Source organism: Propithecus coquereli, unplaced genomic scaffold (assembly GCF_000956105.1).
Source record: "Propithecus coquereli isolate 6110/MARCELLA unplaced genomic scaffold, Pcoq_1.0 Scaffold12, whole genome shotgun sequence".
NCBI lineage: Eukaryota > Metazoa > Chordata > Mammalia > Primates > Indriidae > Propithecus > Propithecus coquereli.
Window position 1 is genome coordinate 15,805,011 of NW_012136080.1, and position 27,023 is coordinate 15,832,033.

General features: G+C 38.4%; 1 protein-coding gene across 2 annotated transcripts in view; it reads right to left on the bottom strand.

Annotated features, from left to right (window-relative positions):
* NMNAT3 (nicotinamide nucleotide adenylyltransferase 3) overlaps positions 1-27,023 on the bottom strand; it is a 103,403-nt gene that overhangs the window by 27,889 nt on the left and 48,491 nt on the right. Inside the window, exon 2 of one of the 2 annotated variants that reach the window (XM_012663846.1) lies at positions 26,277-26,426. The exons of the other annotated variant lie outside the window; for it this stretch is intronic. Coding sequence (XP_012519300.1) covers positions 26,277-26,388 — 112 coding nt within the window. The 5' untranslated portion in view covers positions 26,389-26,426. The remainder of the gene's footprint in view (positions 1-26,276; positions 26,427-27,023) is intronic. 2 annotated transcript variants of the gene reach the window in all.

Genomic DNA, 27,023 nt, shown 5'->3' on the forward strand with positions numbered 1-27,023 from the left:
ATTTTTGACTGATGCCATTGGAAAATAAGAGCGGTGAGTAGGCATTCTTTTCTATTTCCTTGCTTGCGCGGGGATGCTTCTGAAGTGTTATGCCATTATGCATCATGCTTGTAGTTCTAATTTACTAAGAGCATAAAAAAATCCCTGAGTAGATGTTGGATTTTATTGAATGACTTTTAAGTGTGTATTGAGATGATGATTTAGGTTTCATAAAAATATATTGTCTTAGTAATACAATATATTAATAGATATCTTTATGGTATATTGTCCTTGAATACCTGGGATAAATGCTACCTGGTCTTGTTGAATTATTCTTTTATTAGCAATTTGATAACCTACTACTTTATATGGGTATTTTGCGCCCAAGATTATACTGTTAAACACTAGCTGTAATGCCACAATATCTTTACCCAATTTTCTCTGTGCTGGAAAATAGCTATGGTAGATTGAGTTATTGTTCCCAATTCCTCACTCTGCCATTACAGCATTACCTACCCACACCTCTGCCACAGCCTCACAAAGGCAGAATGTACTTCCCTGCCCCTTGACTTTGGAGTTTGGCCATGAGACTTGCTTTGACTAATGCGGTAACAGCAGATGGGACATAAACAGAAACTTAAAAATTGCTTGCTTGGTGGGGCTTGCAATCCTGCGCCTGTGCCTTCCCCATGAGAAGAATACATATGGTAGCCACTGCCTGTCCTAGTCTCCTAGACCCCAGAATAGGAGAGGAGGAACACACCCCCTCCAGATCTGTGATCGAGAAATAAACTGCTTATTCTTGCACGCCATTGATATTTAGTGGTTTTTATGCAGCTGAAGCTGATCAATATAATATCTTATCTGGAAACAAACAAAAAAGTGCATGGATACTATTTTTAAGACCTAAATACTTTAATTAAAATGAGATAACATATGAACAGTTCGTGGCACTTAGCTGGTGCTCAGCAGTCATTACTCCTTCCTCTCCCTGGCCTGGTGGGCTCAGCAGAGGAGAGAATTGCGGAAAATTGTTTCTTCTAAACATGGTCACAACATTATCCCTGGCCTGCATGCTCTTCCAGAACCTAACCACTCCTCGAATGAGAAGTGAAGTCTGTGCCCCTCCTCTTGGACCAGGGTGGGCATTTGTGACTGCTTTACCCAGTGACAGAAGTGATATTATGTGACTTCTAAGGCCAGGTCATATAAGAGCCAGGCATTTCCATCTCAGGGTCTTGGGGTACTTGGTTGTAGAACCCACTTGCCATGCTGTAAAAGTCCCAAGAGCCTCCACAGAGGAGCCACAGGTATGGTTATGGTCAACATCCTGATACCCAGCATCGACTGCTGGGTGTGTGAGTAAAAAAGTCTCCAGATGATTCCTGCCTCCAGCTTTTCAATCACTTCCAGTCTTTGTGTCTTCTCAGCTGAGTCCCCAGACAAAATGGAACAGGGACAAGCCACCCCTATTATGCTTTGTCCAAATTCCTGACCCACTGAGCGTAACAGAATGGTCAATTTACACCACTAAGTTTGGGGTGGTATGTTATAAGGTAATAATAACTGGAACAGGAATGGACATTCAAAAAGGTTATGTGATTTTCCCATGATTATACTACCATAAAATGGCAGGATTGGTATTTGAACCCACATCTGCCTGTACTTTTTCTACAGTACTATACTGATGAGGGACAGTGAAATTTGGAGAGGTGATGACTAAGCTAGGCAGGGCTAAGAAGGGTACCACTAGGCAGCCTCACCTCTGTCTATGTGTAGCCCCAAACCAGGTCACTCTGGGGTATGATGGGGAAATTGATCCCTCTGTAGCTGACCTGAAAAATGAGACCATGTCCCCCAAGACTGGCCTTCAATAAAATGTTATTGCTGTTTAAAATGCGAGCAGCCTCACAAACCGTGAAGCAAAGACTTAATAGCGTTCCAAACTGTAAAGACTTCATTATTTCCACAGAGAATGCCTTGGCACATTTATCAGCATTTTATTAAGAATTACCATACATATTTAAAACAAAACTACACGTTGTTTTGAGAAAAACATTAGGTAATGCTCAAACGTGGCTGCCCTGCAGCATAGACTGATTACTATTTAATAATTCTCCTCTTCTCTTTTGCAGACTCCAGTTCTGGGACTTTTGCTGAAAGAAGCTCAGCATCTAATAGGCACAAGCACAGTCTGGCCCTTGCCCACCGCATGCACCCTTTTGTCCATTTTCTTCTTTCTCTGGTTGTGCTGGCTGAAACGGCACCCTGGGAAACAAAGCCTTGAAAGGCAAAAATCTAAGAGACAGGAGCAGCTGTTGCAAGTGCTGTGGGAATCCAGCATCAAGGAAAGGACGGTGGAGTAATATAGCAGGTTAAAAAAAAAAAAAACAACCAGAATCTCAACTACATGGTTATACATGCTTTTCGAAAGAGATTACTGTGGTTAAACTTTGCCCCCAGCCTGTATGTGGAAAACATGATCAGACTGAGGCTTTGAGGACATTTTGGCATCCTTTTCTTATTTTCTTCATCAGATTTCAAGCGTATTTAACAAATTTTGCATTCTTTTATATCTTCAGCCAGAGAGCTCTTATCCCTTACAGTCCAAATGAACTTGAGACCACTTATTAATATTTACTGCTCCACTCTGCACCCTGCTGGCCAGAAGCACCCATCAATTGCAAAGGCCACTGCATGCCTGGATTGAAGAAGCCTGGAACAGGGAGAACAGATCCAGGTAGTCCCATTACCCCAGAATAGAGTCAATGCCCTCTGGCACCACCGTAGGCCAGCTGGAGCCACAGTGGGGTGGACATCACTGGAAGTGCGATCGTCCGCCCTCCCTCCTCAGTGCCCTTGGGGTGCCCTGCTCTCTGTCTGCCCTCGATTTCCCTTACTTCTTCCTGTGTGAAGAGTCTTTCCATCAGCAAACTTTCTGCACACTCTAAAGCCCCCTCTGGTCTCCAGAATCTTTCAATGCCTGGGCTTGTCAGTATGAGGTTTCTTTCTTTCATTTCCAAATGTCCTGCTTTCTTTGTGTGCAATTTCTTTAAAACTCGGCAAAGTAAACAACAAAGCAGCAATATTTCATAGGGTTTAAACTTCCCTCTGGCCCTGGATAGAAAGCACGTCTTTGTTTCCTCTCTCTTCTGCCCCACTCTCTGCAATCATCTCCCTGAGTCTCAGGCACGTGGTGCTGGCCAGCTAGGAGAGCCTTCTGTGTGTCTGAGCACGGACAAAGCTTCCGGTGGGGAGGCCGCCCCACTGGGGTCCTACCTGCTTTCAGGTGTTAGAACCCCTTTCTTTCGCATGCCTCTATCTTCCCCCATTCAACTCCCAGCTGTGTCTCTTTGCCTGCTGAATGGGATGACTGGCCTTTTAGTGTAGGTGGGCTTTAAAAAGAACTCACCAGAACTTCCAAATGTTAGGGTCCCATGACTCCTCCGAAACTCATTACCTTCTTTTTGGGGGCCCTAAAGCAGGAACTTTACAAAGGAAGAAAGGCACGTGGACAGTGGGTGGTGGGGACAGGTTGTAATCAGGCAGTATGGCTGGGTATGTAGCCTGCTGAAGGAGTCACAGGCATCCTCTGCACGTGGACTCCATGCAAAGCAGCTGTTCTCTATTAACAGACAACTGGGGACAGTTACCACGTGGCGGTCAGAGCGGGGCAAAGATATACAGGGAAGCTTCGAGAGCCTCAAAGAGGCTCTGAACAGGTTGCAGCAGGTTTTCTGAAGAATGGGACATCTAAACTGAGTCACCTAAAATGCAGAAGGTGGACGGTAACCTAAAAAAGGTGAAGCCTTGTTAATCAGATGAATTCTTTGAAAAGAGACTTAAAAAATCTTCAGAATAACTGAAGCTCGATGATACCTTGATTCTACATTAATATCCTTGCCCATTTCTTGGTACATTTTCAATTTACCTTCATGGTAATTTACACTCAAGGAAACTGTCCAAGATCTGCTAGGAGATTCAATAAAACAGGTCATGGAGTTAAATGCCGTGGTGAAACACAGGGCTTAATTTTATGGATAAAATTTAAACTGCTTAGCTGCCTTTTTTGCATTATTCGTGTTAAGACTAATGATTACTCAGTGAATGGGAGGGATCACTATGGACATCAGGAAGCCATCTTTATAATTCTTTAAGCACATCTGGTATGCTTGTGAACTCTGCCTCCAGGTCAACAGCCATGGCATTAGGAAAGAGATGTGGGTGGCCCACCAGGCCACCACCCCACCCTGGGCTGCTCCTGCAACTGCTGTAGGGATAGGAAGCCTGAAACAGGAATTTTCCCCAAGATTGACACTGGGGAGAGTGAGTAGGAGGAAGACAATGTTCTAACATCAGTTCCTCTGGTATTTTTCAAAGTGAGGTCTGCATTTATGTCATTGGTAAAAATGCATATTCCAGGTTGCAGCCAGACTTGTTCATGGCAGTGAGGCTTAGGAACTTTAATTTTTCATAAGCATCTCAGGTGATTCTTATGTGCTAGTGGAGAACCCCAGATGGGCACTGACTGCAGACATCCTATTTCCTTTCAGTCATCCAAGGTCATTTTGTTAACCCAGACTGGGCACCAAAGTAAACAAGGGCCACGTTTCTACAAGGATCAAATTACCAAGTTTATGAGTATGGAATAAAAGCATATGGGTTTCATAAGTTGTAAATGTTTTATGAAGTTAATAGAATTTCATTTTTGAAGTCTGTTTCTACTAATACCCTTAGTTTACATGTCTAATGTATTCCTTGGTCAATTCTGATTAAGTAAATTTAAGATGATCTTTTCCACTTGTAATATAAGACATAATTTAATTTAAACCAACCTAAAGCTAACCATTCTCACCAAGCACCTAAAATTAGTTACCGTGGGGAAACACTATTTTTTAAGTTTTATTTTTCTTTTCAAGTATTTAGTGTTTCTCTAACTGTTCTATAATAGGCACCTACTACCTCCCCCAAAGAAGAGGGGTTCAGTGACCAAATATGCTTGGAAAACCCTGGGGTAGACAAAGTGAAACATGTTTTTAGTACAGATGCAGATCCTCTGAGAACCCCTAATGCGTAGATGTGCACAGTAATTCTCTAGGAAGGGGACAGAAAGCTGAGGGTTTATCAAGCACGTTTAGCTTTTGTGGATGATTCTGCTGGATGAGCATTCACGGGACCACACTTTGTGAAATACTCAGTTAACTCTATAAGCAAATTCTATCAGGGATCAGGTTGTTTCCATTTGGATGTACTGCCCATGAGACGCGGGCCTAGGAAAGTATTTTACAATTTTGGGTGTATATGAGATCATTTGGGGTATCTTCCTCAAATACAAATCTCCCATTGCTAACATCCAGGTTTAAGCACTGTCTTGAATTATGGGAATCACAATTTACGTGATCATCACCAACACTGTCACTATCATCAAATCATGATCTGCATTGTTGACCAACACCACGATACCCAACACCACCATACCATGACCAGCAAGATCCCTGCCATGAAGGGCACCATAACTGACACCATACTACCACCACTACCGCCCCCATTGCTATGCTAATGACGCCAACACCATCAGCACCACACTCTGACTAACCAACGCTGCTGCCATCGTTACCACCATGCTCTGTATACCACCACTGCCACTAGTGCCAGCACTGCAGCCACTAGAACTGCTATTAAAGCAGCCACCACCACCGCTCTCACTATTGCTACCATCCTTCCCATGTCCAGATGAGGAGAGGAGATAGAAAGCGTAGTATCACTATTCTAGCTTGTACTCAGAGGTCGGAAGGCTACATATAGTTACACATATTTTCCCCTAGTTACCATGGCATCCCAATAACCATTGCGTGGAACCAGACATTGCTTCACAGCAGAATCCTGGGATCTAAAGTCTACAATCTAAACAGGACCTCTGATCCATGACAAGAGTCAAAACTGTCACACAGGGCTGCATGTCAGCTAGCCTTGCTGGAAGATTCAGCCCCAATCTGCCTGCAGAAATGTGGACTGTGGACTTCAGCTAGTTATTAGGGAGCAGCCCATGGTGCCAGCCATGTGGCAGCAGAGGGGCTTTAAGACCAGCACAAAATGAAGCTTACAGCTGCTTTGAGGAGCCAGTTCGGGGGTGGGGGTGTCACAGCAGACACGTACTTAACTGACGCAACTATATGCTCTGGTTTAGGTAATTAAGCTATTTTAAAGTTATATTTTAATGTATGAACTACCATATATAGCACATATATAAATGTATAAAATAATAATAAGACGTGGCATATATGAGTGCTGACAAAGTCTCAGAAACTGTGCCAAAAGCTTTACATATATTATCTCTTTAATCCTTACAACTCCTATATAAAAGAAGTGTGATTATCATGCTCATTTTCTTAATGCACAAACTGTGGCATAGAGAAGTTAAATAACTAGCCCAAGGTTATAAAGCTAATTGATGGTAGGACTGAGATCTAAATTCAGGTAGTCTGGTTCCAGGGCACATGATCTTAACCAAAGATCTACACTGTTAACATACTACCTGAACATTGTCTGTACGCAGATGTAGTGTATAAACATCAGCTGTATACACATCATCCTGCCTGGGGTAATTTAAGGGATGTTCAAGGGTATTGTTGGTTACATGTGATTTGTCTCGTGCTGACTTTTGAGCCTAGACCCAGAGGAGATACATGTCCACTGAAGTCTAAGGGGAAACAAGAGACATGAAAGAGCACAAAGTGCAAAGCAACGTGGTGTGAAATATGGAGCAATGCCTATATTATCTGGCAAAGGCAGATAAGTACCAATGCCAGCAAGTACGCAATGAGGGGCTGCAGTGTGCAGGGTGCTGGTCCTCCTGGTCCTTCCACGGCTCATGAGGTGTGTTGAAGTCCTGCGTGCGTCTCAAGAAAAAATGCCTCAGGTTTGAATAGCTGTAAAGTTTTCCAAGCACTTTCATGGACAGCAAGAGTTGTTAGAAGTAGATCAAGGATGATTCCAAGGGCAGTGCAGAGGGTGCCCCCAGGGTGTCATCGATCCTTCCTCCTCATCCTTGTTCATTCCTTAGACACCCTGATATTAGAAATGACTGCTTTACAAATGAACCTATTGTTAACTTTTAAAAAATATAATCATATGTAAACATATGTATATTCTACATATATACAGACATGCATAAAGATTTTTTTAAAAAGAGACAGACTCCCTCAGATAGTGTTAAGCCGTGCCCCACTCCACAATGTCTGCAGTGGGGCAAGGACCATTGTCAGGGGTGTCCTGACTCTGTACAGGAGGAGGTTGCTGGGCTGAGCTCAAAGATGCCCGTCCACTCTAAGATCCCATCATCATCACCCTCATCATCCTCTTTTTTTTAAGTGCCCAGATGCGCCAGGCTCTGTGCTGAGTGTTTATAGGATTTCATTAAAAAGCTTCTCCACTGCCAAGGAAACTATCATTAGAGTGAATAGACAGCCCACAGAATGGGAAAAAATATTTTCTCTCTACTCATCTGATAAAGGGCTGATAACCAGAATCTATCTACAATTCAAAAAAATCAACAAGAAAAAATCAAACAACCCCATCAACAAATGGGCAAGCGAAATGAACAGAAACTTTTCAAAAGAAGACAGAATAATGGCCAGCAAACATATAAAAAAATGCTCAACATCTCTAATTATTAGAGAAATGCAAATCAAAACCATAATGAGGTATCACCTAACCCCGGTGAGATTGGCCTCGATCAAAAAAACACAAAACAACAAATGTTGGCGAGGATGTGGAGAGACAGGAACACTTCTACACTGCTGGTGGGACTGCAAATTAGTGCAACCTCTGTGGAAAAGAATTTGGAGATACCTCAGAGAGCTAAAAATAGAAATACCATTCGATCCAGCAATAGCACTATTAGGCATCTACCCAAAAGAGCACAAAACATTCTACGATAAAGACATCTGCACCCGAATGTTTATGGCAGCACAATTCACTATTGCAAGAATGTGGAAACAACCCAAGTGCCTGTATGAGTGGATTCTTAAAATTTGGTATATGTTTACAATGGAATATTACTCAATTATACGAAACGACAGTGATCTAGCACCTCTTATACTTTCCTGGATTAAACTTAAGCCCATTATCCAAAGTGGGGCACCAAAAGAGCAGAAGAACGGGATCCATTTGTACTCACCTTCAAATTGGTACTAAATGATCAACACTAGGTTGATCACATGGCAGAAATACTCTCTAGGGATTAGGGGGATGGGGGGAAATCTACAACTAAAGGACATGGGGAGCACTAAAGGGAGGGAAGGGCATGCCTTTAACCTGCATTTGGGTGAGACAAAGACATAAAATGTAACTATAATGTTTGTACCCTCACAAAACCCTGGAATAATAAATAAATGAAAAAAAAATAGTAGGGGAGATAGTGAGCATCTTCCCCCACCATTGTTAAAGGAAATGTGTCTAGTGTTTCTGCATTAAGTAAGATGCTGGCTTTTGGATTGAGGTCTATATATATTACCATGTGAAGGAGGTATCTGTTGATTCCATTTTATTACATGTATTTACCAGGAGTGAATGCTGTTTCTGTGGTTTATGTTGTATTTGATCTTTTCTATACCTATTAAAACAATCATATATGTTTCTTCTTGGGTCTTTTAAAAAGGCAAACTATACTTATAGGTTTCTCATTATAGAAACATCCTTGCTTTCTGGAATATATCCTATGTGGTCATGATTTATTAATTCCAGGAATGTTATTGACTTTTTGCCACTATTTTATTTAAGATCTTTATGTTGATAGTCATAGGTGAGACTGGTCTGTAGAATTTTGTTTTGGCTCAATCTTTACTGGTACATGCAATACTTGAGGGATTTCTGAGTTTTCTTCCTTTTTCTTTTGTTTTCTGAAACAATTCATTAATAATAGGCATTAGGATAATGTAGTTTTGTAGACTTCTCTGTGGAATCATATGGGCTTGGTGTTTTGGGGCAGGTAACTTTTAAATAATTTTTCTATTTCTTTTCTGAAAATGGACATTAATTTTTTCTAAATGTCATATGTCTCTTTGGGTCCTCCATTCCCCCGTTATTGCTTTCTCTTATGTGAAATATATATTTTCTAGTGTAGAATTTTAATTATCTTATTTCCTTTTCTATATGTTTTTTGAGGCATTTTCTTAGTGATGCTCTGGGGATTACCATTAACCTCTTAATTTATGACAACCGGTTCAGATTAATGCCAATTTAACTTCAATAGTACATAAAACTTTGATCCTACATAGATTCAGCCCCCTTTTATGTTGTCATTTTCACAAATTATATCTTTATATATTGTGTGCCTATCAGTTTGGATTTATGATTATTGTATTATGCAGTTGTATTTAAAAAAATAGAAAAAAGGAATTACAAACAAAACAAACAAACAAAAAACATCTCAAAAGGTGATGGCTAGAATTCCTCTAAGGTTTCTTAATTGGCTTGGCCAAGGTTGCACAGGCTGGAAATTGGTAGTGCTGGGATTCGAAAGCAGGTACATTTGTCTGGCTTTGAAGTTTTGGCCTGTTTATGTGTTTTGTGCTTGTTTTAACTACACCACACACCTCTTAGATTAAGACTTCATCTCTAAAATAGGAAGGGAATAATGCCAACATTATGAGATTATTTTGGAGATTAAATAACAAGATATAAAAATATTTTCTAAAATATAAGGAGTCATTCACATGTAGTATTATTACTATTAATATTATTCTGATTTCATGAAAATTGTTTTTGCTGTAACAAATTTACTTAAATATTTAGATAATGATTTTAACATAATTGTCTTACTTGGAAATTCTACATATTTTCTTTTAATTTTTTATTTTGAAATACTTCTAGACTTACAGAAGTTGCAAAGATAGTACAAAGAATTCCTATATATCCTTCACCCACCTTCTGCTAATGTTAACACTTCACATAACCATGGCTTAATGATCTGAACCAGGAAATTAACACTAATTCAACACTCTTCACTAATCTAAAGACTTCATTAATCTTTTCCTTATTGTCCCAGAATGCCCCCTTTCCCACCTAGGGTCCAATCCGGGACCTCACATTCATGTGAGAAGTGCTACTGTGCCCTTCTCAGTGCATTCTATTAGGGAGCACATGATGTTGATTTGTCTTGATAATGGTGACATTAACTTTGATACTTGGCTGAGGTGGTATCTGCCAAATTCCTCTACAGTGAAGTTACTATTCTCCCCTGTGTATCTGCAGTTAATAAGCATCGCATTAGAAAACACTTTGAGACTATGCCAAGAGCCTGTTTCCCATCATACTTTTGCCCACTATTTTTAGCATCCATTGATGATTCTGGTCTGCAACAATTATTAGCGTGATGTTGGCAAAATAGTGATTTTTTATTTCTGACATTCCTTCTATAGTATTAGAGTTCTACTGTAGAGAAGAACTGCCCTTTCTCCTACACTTACTTATTCAATCATTTATTTTTATCATGAGTTTTATGGACTTGTGGGTATTTTATTCTATGGAGTGTAATCCATTATCATTATTTATTTTGCTCCTTAAATTATCTCAGATTTGCCCAATGGAAGCTCCTTTAAGTTGGCTCCTATGTCTTTTTGACATGCTCCCACCATTTACAAGCACTCCTTGCTTTCTGGAACCACAGGATGTTCAGGCTTATCTTGTAATAGCCCTGCCCCGTGCCTAGAATCAACCATTTCTCCAAGAAGCCCTGGTTCCTTTCCTTGAAGAATGGCAGAGAAACCAAGGGGGCCATTTACATGTACTCATTGCTACTGGCGGTTTCATGGTTTCTAGTTCCTCTTAGAGGACAGAGCTAAGAAATTTTATATATATGTAAATATATACATGTATATATAAGCTATATCTATCTTCACACGTGTATATTTATTTCTATCAGTCTGTATCAGAAACTGTGTTCATACTGAAACCTCCAATTCCAACCCCAACACCAAAGAGTTTACTCTAGCTTCTCCTTTATTTGCAATTCCTTTTTTCAACAGTAAGAAATCTGGCTCTGTCATCCGCAATAATTTACTCATTTGCTCGTTCCTAGTATTTACATCTAGTAGTTTCAAAATGCTCACCCATACTCCTGTGGAAAACATTTACTAACTAGAGAACAGTACTTAACATATGCTTTTGATCCTTAGCCTCGCAGTATCTGGTCACAAGGCTGCTTTCTGTTACCAAGGTGAAGCTCTTTTCTTTCCTACTGCCTTCGGTGTGATTATGTATTCGTTTGTAATAGAGTCAGGCTCACCTGTTACTGCTTGTTTTTCATCTTGGTTCCTCTTGCATCCGGGTTGACTTTAATTATATATTTAGTTTTTCTGGCATGTGATTCCACGGTTCTGAGTCAGAGCTGTAGAGAGAGGTAAACCCGCAGAAGGGTCTCTCTGCCCTCACCCCAGCTTCTACCCCTTTGCATCCCCCCATTCCTTCTATTCAATTCCCATCCACCCCTTGTAAGCGACCAATCTCATTAGTTTATAAAATCTTTTCTTAAATGATCTTGTCCTTTTAAGATTTATTTTCCCCATAATTATCAGTAACATAAATTTCCCTGAGGTTTAACTCTGTCTTGACAATCTCATCTTTAGGAATATTTATACAGACACATCTATTCAATTCATTTTAATTAATGCCCTTTGTGCTGGTGGGAGTTTTACTTCGCTGGCCATTTTATCTGACGTCAGTCTGGGTTTTCTGAATGCTCTTTGCACAGATTCTCTTTATGATCTGCTTAGCAAAGAAGCCAAATGCTGGTCCCTGACTCTGAAAGATCCTCGCTTCCCAAGACAGAGATGGTTACTGGCCCTGGCAGATTAACCCTGAAGCTGTCTCCTCAGGGAGTTAAGAGTTGGGCCCGACTGGCTGGGGTAGCAGCAGCAGCAGGCAGCAGAGACAGCGTGGTCTCCTTAGGAGGAGAAGGGGCGCCCCACGGCCAGGCGCCAAGGGCCTGGCTTTGCTTTCAGCAGTACTGGGGCAGTCAAGTCCAGAATACAGGGGCCTCGGGAAGTGTCCGAGGGCCTCAATATAAAGCACACTCACCTATGAAGTGCTGCTCACCCCTAACCCAGTACGGCTCAGTCTGGTGCTAGAACACAGGCCACGGAAACTGCCTCCTCAGAGATCCATTCAAGATCTGTTTCATGTAAGTCACATGTCAAGGTAGACATATAAGAACAGGTAAAATGCTGGTTTGTTATTAAACCAGAAAAGCTCCTCCTTTTGAAAGAATTTGGAATGTAACACGTGTAACCTCAAATCCTTGAGGCCTCACACGATAGGAAAAAAATTATCTTGGTTCAAAACAATTGCTGGAGTAATTCAACATTCTTAAATCTATCTTCTCCAGAAAAATCTTTTAAACTAGTAATGTGAAAATGAGTAGGTTTTCAGACCAGGCTGGAGAACTACTCATGAATATATATTAAAATCACTCTATTTGATTAATAAATATCCATGTGATTCCAAGATTAAAGTAACATGCTGAGCTTATATAATATTTACTCATGCTCTCATGGTGTCTCCTAAAGCCCAGAAGACCCAGAACTGAAGCTGTCGCTGCCTTAAATGGAATTATTATAGCTTAATTTCCCCCTTATCGCAGATTGTACTGCACCACCTTATCATAATGCATTTAATTCTCTCCATATTTGCTGTGTAATAGAGAATTAAAATTAAAATCACAGAAGTAGCAAAAGTGATGTGTATCACACTAGACCCTGATCAGACATTTTTATTTAACACAGAAAGTTGCTGGTGTAAATGATACTAAAATAAATATGCTTCAATTTAAAATGCAAGTCACTGAGAGGAAAAGCTTAGAGTCATAAAATACCTTTCCCCTCTTCAAGGTTGTCCAAAGGGGGAAAAAAAGGAAAAGGCTTTGGACTGGGTTGTTATCTTTACGATGCAATTTAATCTGCGATGCCACAAACACGTGGGGCCAAGATCGTTAGGAAATAACATCATAAAGTATCAAGAAAGGGCTAAAAGAAAACAGGAGAAACTGTTTTGTGGTTTCTCCCTTCCATGCATAGATATGAGAATATTATGTTAACCTGTCTGGTCTTGGCCACAGGAATAGGGGATGCTTTAAGCCAGCACTGAGTTGGGTCCTACTCAGGATGCAAGAGAAGAGACCAAATATATACTGGATATACTGCAGAGACTGGACAGTTTATGTACATCATCTCATTTAAGCCTTAAAATAAATAACCCTGCAAGATTAGGAGATACTATTCCTAACTTATAATTGAGGAAACACAGGCTGAAGGGGTGGAACAAATTGTTCAGGTCATGTAGCTACTGGGTGAGTTTGACACCAAGGTTGACTCCAAAGCCAGCGACCTCTTTCTGTGACACCATGGTCATGAGAGGTGCAGTGTCCCCTCTGAAGTTCACCACTATTGTGCAGTTATTACTTTTGTGGGTTGTGGCATCTAAGGGAAAACATAAATAGAAAGGAGAATCCCAGGACTTAGGAGCAACCAAGCCAGAGCTGAGCTTAGCTGGGCAGTAAGCCAGGGCTGGGTCGGGGGTCTGGGTCTGTGTGCTGGCAGGATGAGAGGTGGGGGAGGGAGCGGGAGGGAGGGGGAGGGAGAGAGAGGGGCAAATACTCTCATCTTCTCACAGCTCTAAGGATAAAACATAAATTCCTTACAAATGGCCTGCAAGGCTCTTAAGGTTTGCCTCTTCATCTCTCCCTCTCTCACTTTACCTACTGTAACATCTCCCTGTGTTCCCTGCTTCCCAGTCCCTCCTCAGTGGCTACATTCTCTGCTACCACAGGGCCTTTGCACATGCTCTTTCCCTGTATCCCTTGACCCCAGCCAACCTCACCTTTAACCCAAAAAGTGGTTCCTTGTTCTTCTCCAGTTCAGTCTTTAACATTCTCAAAAACACCTTCCTTGGACCCTCTGCCTAAGTTAGATTGTCATACTGTTCACATTGATGGCATTGGGAGTGTCCCCTTAGTGGCATGCCACTTTGGTAATTTTTGCCTCTGTGGGATTTGATTAGTGTCTGTCCTTTCCAGGAGCACAGAGGCTACTTCTATTCCCATGTGTCCTTGTATCTAGCACAGCACCCAGCACAGACAGTTGTTCAAGAGATTTGTTGAATGAGTGGAGGCTGCATGGCCTCATGGTTATGAGTATGAACTCTGAGGCAGACTGGCTCTACCATTTCCTAGCTGTGTGATCTCAGGCAGTTTAATAAATCTCTCTGAGCCTTAGCCTCAGCTTCCTTGTTTGTAAGATAGGGAGAGTAACAGTAACCCAACTCACAGGGTTGTTATGAAGATTAAATGAGTTCATATAATGCACTTAGAATACTGCCTGGTAAATAGTAAGGATGATATAAGTGTTTGTTAAATACATAAAATGAACGGGTGCTAAATAGTTGTTAAATAAATAAGTAGAAATTAAACTGACAAATTTCGATAAAAAAATACAAGTGGACTATTGTTGAAACACAGGTCAATAGCCAATTTATATTGACTAGAAATAACTGTCTAAAGAACACAAACAGAATTTAAATTTAATTTAACTTCCATTAGGAAGTTTGTTGGGAAACTTACTTACATGTTAGGAAAACAAGCATTTACAACTGGGAATATATCCAACATCTTAAGAGAAATGCAGGCTCAAATTCCTAATATGGTCAGTGAGTACTTTAGGTATGTCCGAAGCTATTGACTAGTCATATGTTGGGCTGAATCATTTCTGTCAAAAGTCAGCAAAATAAGAATAAAAATCACAAATGAACTTTTAAAACCGCCCACACCCACTACACAAATTCATCCACCACGCCTTTGGGAATCTCCTGTGAGAGCCGCACAGCACGTGACGCAAGGCGAGGATGTGCGTGTGATTGGGAGACCGCACTGCAAAGTACAGAATATCCACGGATGCTGCACATTCGTACCGCCTGTATCTTATTCTCAAACATTCTTTAAAGGAGTGTGAAAAAATAGACGGCTTCAACATTTTATCCCTTGAGCATGTATGACTTTGACAGTTTGTTATTAACAATGAAAATCTATAGATGTGGATTTCCTTTATCTAATGTATACTTTTTTCATTATAAAGATGTGTTATCACAGGACTAAAGATAGTTAAAAGTTTTGATATATTATAGTGCCTCTGTCAATTTTTAAGGTTATGTTGTTATTTCAGGAGACAAAGGAAGAAATAAACAAAGGAAGGAAGGGCAATTACAGACTGAGGAAGGGATGCTTGTGAGAGGGCAAAGAGTTCAAAGCAAAAGAGAAGTTAGAGCTGCTACAGCAAACTGGGAAGACACCATTACTTTCTATTTAAAGGTACTAAACAAATTGCTTGGGCTGGCTTAATTCAATTTATATGCACGCAACATTGAATTAAAATTGTGAGTTGTTTTAGTGAAAATACACCAACAGAAGGGAGATTTAGTTTTCTTCATGAAAAAAGAAAGATTGGGGCCCAGTTTTCATTTGGCCTTAATCGTTACTTGATTCAGATGGAGAGTAAAGGCACTATTTAAATATCTTTCACTGGAGAGACAATGGGTTGGGTTGTGGCTCAGAGCACAGACCCGCTGGCTGGAGGAGGCTGTGGCCAGCGTCTGGGGCTGTGGGCAGGAGTGGATGATGTCTGACTGTGCAGAGAAGGAAAATTCACACCACAGCTCCCTCACGATGGCAAGAAACTCCCCATCTCTACAACTGGGTCCTCCCTACCTCATCAGCCTCATCTCTCTTGCATACGCTAGAATGTGATCCTCTTCTGTCTCTGGGTTTTATCAATACTGCTTACTTTGCCTATACTGACTCCTCATCTGTGCCTGGTAAGTCTTTTACATCTTCAAGTCTTGGGTGTCACCTCTTCCAAGGAGCTTGCCCCCAACTCCAAGTGGAAGATGCCCCTCCTCTGCACCTAGTGCCACAATCGCCTGCTACCATGCAGTAGGTCTCTTGCCACCTATGCTGTGCACTCCTTCTGGGCAAGGGATGTAATTTAATCAACTCTATTTCCAGCAACAGTGCTGGCTTGGAGAAGATGCAGTAAATATCTGTGGAATATTGAAAGGTGGCAACCCAATGTATGACATTCAAAGATACAGGCAGAAGAATCCATTCTGGACTTTCAAAAATGACCAAGTACTTTCCATAGAAGGAGGACTAAAAATGAAGACAAGAGGGTGACTGAGGTCATGTGTGACCAAGGCCCTTCTACCTATTAATATCTCAAGTGATAGAAATCATATATAATACAAACATATAATATATCCAATATGATCAATTATCTGTGCATTCTGTGGCTACCATACCTTTGGGGACCAGGAATACTCTCTGAAACCTCACTGGGCCATGCCAAAGCCTACCCCCGAGGCTAAAGGAAAGCCTGTAAGTACAACATCAAGTGTCTTAAGTCTCCAAAACAGAGTAAAGATGTAGATGTCTGAGAAGCAGCACTTTCTGCAAAATATAGCACAGGCCCTGACCCCTGATAAACCTCACCACAAAGACAAGCCATGAAGCCCAGGGGATTTTCTGATGAGTCAAGGTTGGCAGGAAAAGCCACTCGGTGGCTAAGAGTCAAGCAGATGTTTATATCAAGCCAAGCAGAAGTTATATACCCTGAAAATAACTTTAATTCTGCACACTATTTTAAGATATATAGGGAATACATCCCTTCGTCCCCTGCTAGACCAAGGGTACAAACATTTTTCCTAAGAGATAAGGACATGGTTTATTTTAACATAAATGCAATACCATATTGGCCTTAAAAATTAAACAATAATTTAATGCCATCTAATATCCAGTCGGTCTTCAAATTGTCCCAACTCCCTCATGAATTATCATTTTATAGTTGATTTGTTTGAATTAGGATTTAAATAAGGTCCATACATGGTATTTGGTTTATATGTCTCTTAAATTTCTGTTGAACTATACAGTTGCCAATTATTCTTTCTTTCTTGCTATTTATTTGTTGAAGAAATTGTGTCTTTTGTCCTAAAGAATTTATTGCATTTTATATATAACTGGAACAAGCTAGTGGAGGAGTCTTTTTTTAAAGTTTGATATTGTTTACTGAGGAGTAATTGATATGTAATAAACTGCACATATTTAAAGGCTATAATTTGATAAGTCTTCACATATGTATACATCCCTGAAACCAACGCCACAAGCAAGATAGTGAACATATCCATCATCCTCCGAAGTTCCTGCTTCCCTTCTGGCCTATGTTGCTCCCCTGCCCCCAGCTCCTAATCTGTTTGCTGGCACTGTAGGTTAATTTGCACTTTCTAGAATTTCATATCAATGGAATATATGCAACATATGCTGTCTTTGGTCTGACTTCTTTCCTCAGCATAATTATTTTGAGATTCATTTCTATTGTTGGTTCATTCCTTTTTATCCCTGAGTACTATTCCACTGTCAGGATAACTCACAATCTGTTTAAGTATTCACATGTTGATGGATATTTGGCTTGTTTACAGTTTGAGGGTACTATATTTAAAGCTGCTCTGAACATTCATGCACAAGTTTTTGCATGAACATATGTTTTCACTTCTCTTTGGTAAATACCTAGGAATGGAATGGCTGAATCATATAGTAGGTGTACATTTAAACTTTAAGAAACTGCCAAGCTGTTTTCCACAGCCATTGCAGCATTTACATTCCCACCAAGTAGTGTATGAAAATTCCAGCTGCTCCACATCCTTAGCCATACTTGGAATGGCCAGTCTTTCATTTTAGTTATTCTAACGGGGGTGCAGTATTAGTGCACTGTGGTCTCAACCTGCATTTCCCTTATGCTGTTGAGCCTCTCTCCATGTACTTATTTGTCATTCACATACACTCTTTGGTGATGAGTCTGTTCAAATATTTGGCCCATTTTTATTGGGTTATTATTATATTTTGGACACAAGTCCTTTATCAGATATATGCTTTGAAAATCTTTTCTCCCAGTCTGTGGTTTGTCTTTTCATTCTCTTAAGTGTCTTTTGAGGAGTAGCTTTTAATTTTGATGAAGTCCAGCTTATCAATTTTTTTTCTATTATGGATCATGCTTTTGGTGTCTTATCTAAGAAATCTTTACCTAACCTAAGGTCACAAAGATTTTCTCCTATGTTTTCTTTCAGAAATTTTATAGTTTTAGGTTTCATGTTATGGTTTATGATCCACTTTGAGTTAGTTTTTGTACAGGGTGTGAGCTATGAATTGAAGTTCATTTTTTGGCATATGGATATCCAATTGTTCCAGCACCATTTGTTGAAAAGCCTATCCTTTCTTCACTGTATTGCCTTTGTACCTTTGTTAAAAATCAGTTGTCTACATAAGTAGGGGTCAAATTTGGTACTTCCTATTCTGTTCCATTAATCTATTTAACTATATTTACACTGACACCACAATGTCATGAGTACTGTAGCTTTTATTATTAGTCTTAAAATCATATAGTGTTAATCCTCTAACATTGTATTTTTTTCAAAATTACTTTAGCCATCCTAGATCAATTCCATTTCCATGTGAATTTTAGAATTGGCTTATCAATTTCTACCAAAAAGCCCAATGGGATTGTGTAGAATCTATAGATAAATTTGGGGAGAATTGAAATCTTAACACTGTTGAGTCTTCCAAACCTTGGACAAGGTATATCTCTTCATTTTAATTAGCCTGTCTTTAATTTCTCTCAGCAATATTTTGCAGTCTTTAGTTTGTAGGTCTCACACATCTTTGTCAGATTTATCCATAAATATTTCTTTTTTATGCTACTGTAAATGATATTATTTTAAAATTTTATTTTTAAAAAAAATTCAGGATATTATGGGGGTACAAACATTTTGGTTACATGTAATGTGTTTGCCTCACCCAAGCCAGGGCTTCAAGCGTGTCCTTCCCCCATACAGTGAGCTCCACTTCCATTAGTTGTCAGTTTACCCCCCCAACCCTCCACCTGACTGGCACCCAGTGAGTATTACTACCATGTGAGCACCTTAGTGTTGATCAGTTAGTACCAATTTGATGGTGAGTACATGTTTTTCCATCCTTGTGATACCTCACTTCGAAGGATGGGCTCAATCTCTCAATTACAAAAAACAATAGTGAACTAGCACCTCTTATATTATCCTGCATAGTGATTAAAATTTTAATTTTTGATCCTTTATTGCTAATATATAAAAATACAATTGATTTTTATATACTGATTGTATATGCAGCAACTTTATTAAACTTACCTATTAGTTTTAGTAGCCTTCCTGTAGATTTCTATGGATTTTCTCTATAGACAACTATGTCACCAACAAATAGAGTTTCATTTTTCCATCCCAATCTGGATGTCTTTTATTTATTTTTCTGGCCTTATTGTTTTGGCTAGAACATCTAGAGCAATGTTTAATAGACATAGTGAGAATGGACATCCTTACCTGTTGCCCATCTTAGGGGGGTAAAAAGGTAAAGTATAACTTAAGGGATAAAGTATTCAGTCTTTCACCATTAAGATGCTGTAGGTTTTTCAGAGATGTCTTTTTTATTGGGTTGAGGAAGTTCCTTTCTATTCCTAGTTTGCCGAGAGGTTTTCTTTTAAATTAGAGATTGATTTTAGCTTTTGACAATTGTCTTTTCTGTGTCTATTGAGATAATCATATAATTTTTCTTTTTTAGTTTGCTAATAAGTTAAATTACATTGATTGATTTTTAAATGACTAGAAGTTTATCAACTTTGTTGATTTCCTCAAAGAAACAGCTATGGGTTTAATTAAATTACTGCTTCTGTTTTCTATTTCACTGCTGTTGGCTCTGATCTTCATTATAGTCATGTGTCATTTAACAACAGAAGCATGTTCTAAGAAATGCAACATTAGGTGGTTTCATTATTGTGCAAACAGAGTGTGCTTACACAAACCTAGATGTTACAGCCTACTACACACTTAGGCTATGTGGTATAACCTGGTGCTCCCAGGCTATCCACCTGTATGGCATGTTATTGTACTGAATACTGTAGGCAGTTGTAACACAATGGTAAGTATTTGTGTCTCTAACATATCTAAACACAGAAAAGATACAGTAAAAATATGGTATAAAAGATAAAAAATGGTATGTTTGTATAGGGCACTTACCACAAATGGAGCTCACAGGACTGGAAGTTGCTCTGGGTGAGTCAGTGAGTAGATATGAAGGCCTAGGACATTACTATACACTACTGTAGACTTTATAAACACTGTACATTAAGCGACATTTAATTTATAAAAAATATTTTTCTTTCTTCAATAATAAATTAACCTTAGCTTACTGTAACCTTTTACTTTATAAAGTTGTCATTTTTAAAAAACTTTTCAACTCTTTTATAATAATAGTTAGCTTAAAGCACAAACACATTGTACAGCTGTACAAAATATTTTCTTTATATCCTTATTCTATAAGCTTTTTTATTTTTAAATTTTTTTATATTTTAATTTTTAAAATTTTGTTAAAAACTAACACACAAACACACAAATTATCCTAGGCCTATACAAGGTCAAGATCATCAACATCACTATCTTTCACCTTCACATCCTGTGCTACTGGAAGGTCTTTGGGGTAGTAACATGCCTGGAGCTGTCATTTCCTACAATAATAATGTCTTCTTTTGGAATCTTCCTGAAGGAACTGTCTGAGGCTGTTTTACAGTTAACATTTTTTTTTAATAAGTAGAAGGAGTATACTCTAAAATAATGATTAGTACAGTAAATACATAAAGCAGTAGTCATTTATTATCATTATCAAGTATTATACGCTGTACATAATTGTCTGTGCTATACTTTTATCTGACTGGCAGCGCAGTAGGTTTGTTTACACCAGCATCACCACAAACACATGAGTAATGCTTTGCACTATAATGCTATGAACGTCACTAAGCAATAGAAATCCTTCAGCTCCATTATAATCTTATGGGACCGCCATTGTATACGTGGTCCGTTGTTGACTGAAATGTTATGTGGCACATGATTGCATATCCTTTCTTCTGTTTATTTAATACTTCATCTCCTCCTCTATTCCTAGTTTCCTAAGGTGGAAGTTGAAATCACTGACTTGAGACTTTTTTTTCTAATATAATATTTAGTGCTATAAAATTCCCCCCAAGTACTGCTTTTGTGGCATCCCCAATTTTTTTATATATTGTTTTCATTTTCATCCAGTTTAAAATGTTTTCTAATTTCCATTTTGATTTCTTTTTGTGACCCATGGGTTTTTAGAAGTATGTTATTTCATTTCCATATCTGGGGATCTTCCAGAGATCTTTATGTTATTGATTTCTAATTTAATTCCATTGTGGTCAGAGAATACACTTTGTGTGACTTCAATCCTTTTATATTTATTGAGACATCTTTTATGGTTCAGGATATGGTCTATCTTGGTAAATGTGCTGTGTGGCCTTATAAAGAATGTGTATTCCGCTGATTTATGGTGGAGTGGTCTATAAATGTCAATTAGGTCAAATTGCTCGATAGTGTAGTTCAAGTCTTCTATATCCGTATTTTCTGTGTGCTTATTGTATTAATTAGTGAGAAGAGCATTGAAATAGCTTACTATAATTGCGGATTTGTCTATTTCTCCTTGCAATTCTATAAGTTTTCGTTTCCTATGTATTTTGAAGTTCGATTATTAAGTGCAAAAGGTTTAGGATTATTTCCGCTTAAAGAATTGACCCTTTTAGCATTATGAAATGACCTAATTTATCCCTGGTAATATTCTTTCCTCTGAAATCTACTTTCTCTGATATTACTATAGCCACTCCAGCTTTCTTTTAACTAGTGTAAGCATGGGACAGTTTTCTATTCTCTTACTTTTAACCTATTTATGTTTTTATATTTAAAGTACGTTTCTTATGTATAGTTGAGTCTTGCTTATTTTATTGATTCTAACAATTCTTTTTGTAGAAGTCATTAGGCTATTTATATGTAATGTGCTTATTGATATAATTTGGTTTAAGTCTCTCATTTTGTTATTTTCCATTTCTCTGATCTATTTTTTGTTCCGCTTTTATTCTTTCTCCCTCCTTTTGCATTAACTGAGTATATTCTGATTCTGTTTTAATTCTTTCGTATGCTTATTAACTATACCTGTTTGCTTTGTTATTTTAGCAGTTGCACTGGGGTTTAAACTATATATCTTTTGCTTGCCACAGTCTATCTTTAAGTGACATTATATCACTTTATGTATAGTACACTTCTATTTCACCCCCTCAGCCTTTATGCTACTGTTGTCACATATTTTACTTCCACATAAGTTATAAATCCCATAAGATGTTATTATTTTATTTAAACTGTCAATTACCTTTTAAAGAAATTTAAATAATATGAAAAAAATCTTACATAATTACCGCATGTGGTTACCATTTCCAATGTTCTGTATTCCTTTGTATAGATCTATATTTCCATTTGACATCATCTTCCTTCTGCCTGAAGGAATATTTTGGCATATTTTATAGTGAAGGTTTGCTGGAGTTGAGTTCTTTCAGTTTTTGTATATCAGAAAATGTACTTTGCTTTTGTTTTTGAAAGATATTTTTGCTATGTGCCTGTAGCTCCAGCTGAGGAGGCTGAGGCAGGAGGATCGCTTAGAGCCCAGGAGTCAGAGGTTGCAGCGACAATGGCGCCACTGCACTCTGCCTAGGGCAGTGAGTGAGACTCTGTCTCAACAAAAACAAACAAGGCAACTGAACACCCCTCCTCACAAACCCCCACACCTTCAAAAAAAATTAAATTTAAAAAAATTTAAAAAAAAGATATTTTTGCTAGCTATAGAATGGATGTAGAATTCTGGTTTGACCATTTTGTCTTGCAGTTCTTTAATGATGTTATTCCACTTAATTCCCTTTTGGTGAATTCAGTACCAAGATATCTGCTGTCATCCTTATTTTTGTCCTTCTGTGGCTGCTTTTAAGATTTTTACTTTATTACTAGTTTTGAGAAATTTGATTATCATACATCTTGGTATTTTTTTTCTTCATGTTTCTTGTGCTCGAAGTTTGTTGTATTTATGGGTTTATTGTTTTTATAAAATTTGTAAAAATTTCAGTCATTATTTCTTCACATACTTTTTAGTTCCTTCTTTGTTTTCTCCTTCTGGTATTCCAATTACAAGTATATTAAGCTGCTTCGGGTTACCCTATATCTTCCTGATATATTCTTTCTTTATTTTTAAAATTATTTTTTCTTTCTGTATTTCATTTTGGATAGTTCCTATTGTTATATCTTCAAGTTGACTAATCTTTTCTTCCACAGTATCTAATCTGTTAATTCTATCCAGTGTATTTTTCATCTCACACATTGCAGTCTTCAACTCAAGAGGTTTGATCTGGGTCCTTTTTATATTTTCCATGTCTCTACTTAACTTGAATATATGGCACCCAAAGTAATAACTGTTTTCAGTTATTATAACTGAAATAATTCTAATAACCTTGTTAATTCTAACATCTCCGTTAGTTCTGATTTGGTTTCTATAGATTAATTTGTCTCCTCATTATGGGTGTGGGTACAAACTTTAAATTTTTTTGTCAAAGAACACCAAATTGTCTTCAAAAATGTTTTATCATTTATCCTATCATAACAAGTACATGAGAGTGTCTGTTTCCCTTCTTATTCTACCAGCACTGAATTTTATCAATCTTTAATCTTTATCAATCTCATAGGCTAAAACTATTTAGTCCTACAACAGATATTTATTGAGCACCAACCATAAGCCTAGTGACAGATGGTGACAATTCTGTGGTGTTCAAGCAGCCACAGTAGCTGTCCTCATGGTGCTTATAATCTTGTGGTAGCTCATCATGTTTTATTTGATTGATTGGTGGTTTCATTGATTATTGGTGATTCTAAACATCTTTTCCTAGGTTTATTGGCCATTTATATTTCTTCTTTGGTAGACTGCCTACTAATGTCCACTGATCAGTTTTAACAGAATTGTTTGAAATTTTTTTATTTCTTTGTGAGAGCTATTTATTTACTAAGGATTGAAAACCACTTTCACTTTTCAAGAATAAAAAATATGTTTTTAGACATTGGTCTAGGCAAAGAATTTATGAAGAAGACCCCAAAAGCAATCACAGCAACAACGAAAATAAATAAATGGGACCTAATCAAATTAAAAAGCTTCTGCACAGCCAAAGAAACTATCACTAGAGTGAACAGAAAACCTACAGAATGGGAGAGAATATTTGCATGCCATATATGTGATAAAGGTCTAATAACTAGAATCTATATACAACTCAGGAAAATCCATAAGAAAAAATCAAATAACCCCATTAAAAAGTGGGCAAGGACATGAGCAGAAACTTTTCAAAAGAAGATAGACTAATGGCTAACAAACATGAAAAAATGCTCGACGTTTCTGATCATCAGGGAAATGCAAATCAAAACCACAATGAGATATCACTTAACTCCAGTGAGAATGGCTTTTACCAAAAAGTCCCAAAACAACAAATGTTGGCGTGGATATAGAGAGATAGAAACACTCATACACTGCTGGTGGGATTGGAAACTAGTACAACCTCTTTGGAAAGTAATATGGAGATATCTCAAAGAACTAAAAGTAGAACTACCATTTGATCTAGCAATCCTACTACAGGGCATCTACTCAAAGGAAAAAAAAGACATTCTATAAAAAAAAGACATTTGCACCTGAATGTTTATAGATTCACCAATCCTACTATGGGGCATCTACCCAAAGGAAAAAAAGACATTCTATAATAAATACATCTGCACTTGAATGTTTATAGCAGCACAATTCATAATTGCAAAGATGTGGAAACAACCCAACTGCCCATCAATACATGAGTGGATTAATAAAATGTGGTATATGTGTACCATGGAGTTCTACTCAGCCACAAAAACAGTGGTGATCTAGCACCTCTTGTATTATCCTGGATAGAGCTGGAGCTCATTCTACTAAGTGAAGTATCATAAGAATGGAAAAATAAGCACCACATATACTCACCATCAAATTGGTACTGATTGATCAACATTTATGTGCACATATGGAAGTAACATTCATCGGATGTTGGGCAGGTGGGAGGGTGGAGGAGGAGATGGGTAAATGAACACCTTATGAGCGTGGTGAGCACTGTCTGGGATGGGCATGCTTGTAGCTCCGACTCGGGCAGTGCAAATGCAATCTATGTAACCTAAACATTTGTACCCCCATAAAAATTTTGAAATAAAATGTAATAATAATTTTCCAAACCAAGTTTGTCCCTGGGATTCCCTGACAAATACTAATTTCCTTCCTCCACATTGGAGCTCCCGTATCTGGACATGTTGCAAAACATCTTCAATATGTGTTTAATATCATAGAGGCAATCAAATAATGTGAGGACTTGTAACAAATCTAAAACAGCTTAAAACCCAGGGTTGGTGTAAATAAAGAGCTTTGCGGTTGTCAAAAAAACAAAACAAAACAAAACAAAACAAAAAAACCCAATGTACATGATTTATTTGAAGAAATGACTTACATGTTACTTAAATAATTTTCACTATATTAAAAGTAAATAGGAATTGACTCTGGTGTAAAAACAATATCCTTAAAGGCAAACTTTTCGAACAATACAAAAATGCATATATGAATACAGAAGACATACATAAATATATAAATAAATAATTTCACATATATCTGACATCAACATATACGTGACTTATATTCTTTAGAAATAATCATACAGATTCCAAAAGCCATTTTACTCCCTTAATAATGAAATAGAAAGTAAAGGAAATAAAACATTCCCAGATTATATATTACCAGCTGATTAAATATTCCTGGCAAAGTCATGCCATTTGTATTGGAAATGCTCTATATGCAAGATTGTTAATTTGTAATCATCTAAGATCTATTTAATGTCAAAATTGCCATTATTGAACATTTGCTCATGCACTGAACAGCATCAGAAGCTTTCCAACACATATACTTACCTGGCTGTGTAGGTAAATGTTGGGAGCACCAGTAAGGACACCCTGATTGAGGCACAGGTTCTAGACAGTGCCTCGTGTCTTTTTTGCATTCATGGACAACATGAGGTGGGTAGGGAGGGGAGGCCCTGAAATGTGTTCAACTTTACGGCCAGGGACATGACTTGAACACGTCATAAAACTACAGATTGTCGTATCATGGAAAAAATACATGCCACCAGTTATGCTGTGCATAAATAAACTGAGGCATTTTAATAATGGCAATAATGACAGCAGCCCACAAAACCCCACGAGGCCCAACCTACCAGTTCTGTTGGACTCGGGGCCCCCTGACCAACCTGTTTGGTGTAGGTGGTCTCTGGCCACCTCAAACAAGCGCAGGTGCATGTTGGTGATGGGGTTGAAGCTGCCACAGGCCAGGAGCACCACAGGGATTCGGGTCTTCATCATGTTAGGCTCATCCGCACCCACGGCAGTAGCCACCCTGCCTTTACGGGGGCAAAAAGTCATGTCAGGGAGTTGGCACCAAGATAATCGTCCAGATCAGTGTCTCTAAACCACACATGAGCCATTAGTCCTCACTTGCAAGATGACCAATGAGGCAATAAAAACAATAAAATTTAGGGAGGGCTCACCATGGGCCAGGAACTATGCCAAGTGCTATGCTATGGTACAAATTTTCTCTTGCCAAATCCTTTTTAACAACCCTGAGTGGTTACTCATATAGCTCAGGGACCTTAGAAGCTGCTGGGCCAGGACTGGAACCCCAGCAGCCTGACCCCAGAGCTCATGTTTTGTTCTTAACCTCTACACCCTTCCTGGGCTCTGACGGGTCACCGTGGGGTCAATAGGAGGTCTGTCTGCCTCCCATAACGTCATCTCTGATAGTCCAAATAGAACTCACAAAGTCCCAGAGTAGACCAGCACCTTTAAAAGACTTTTATTTTCAAATAACTTCAGACATTGAAAAAAAAGTTACAAAATTTATACAAAGAATTTTATATACTCTTTATCCAGATTCCCCAAATGTTAACCTTTTACCACATTTACTTTATTGTTCATTTTCTCTTTCTCCATACAGACAC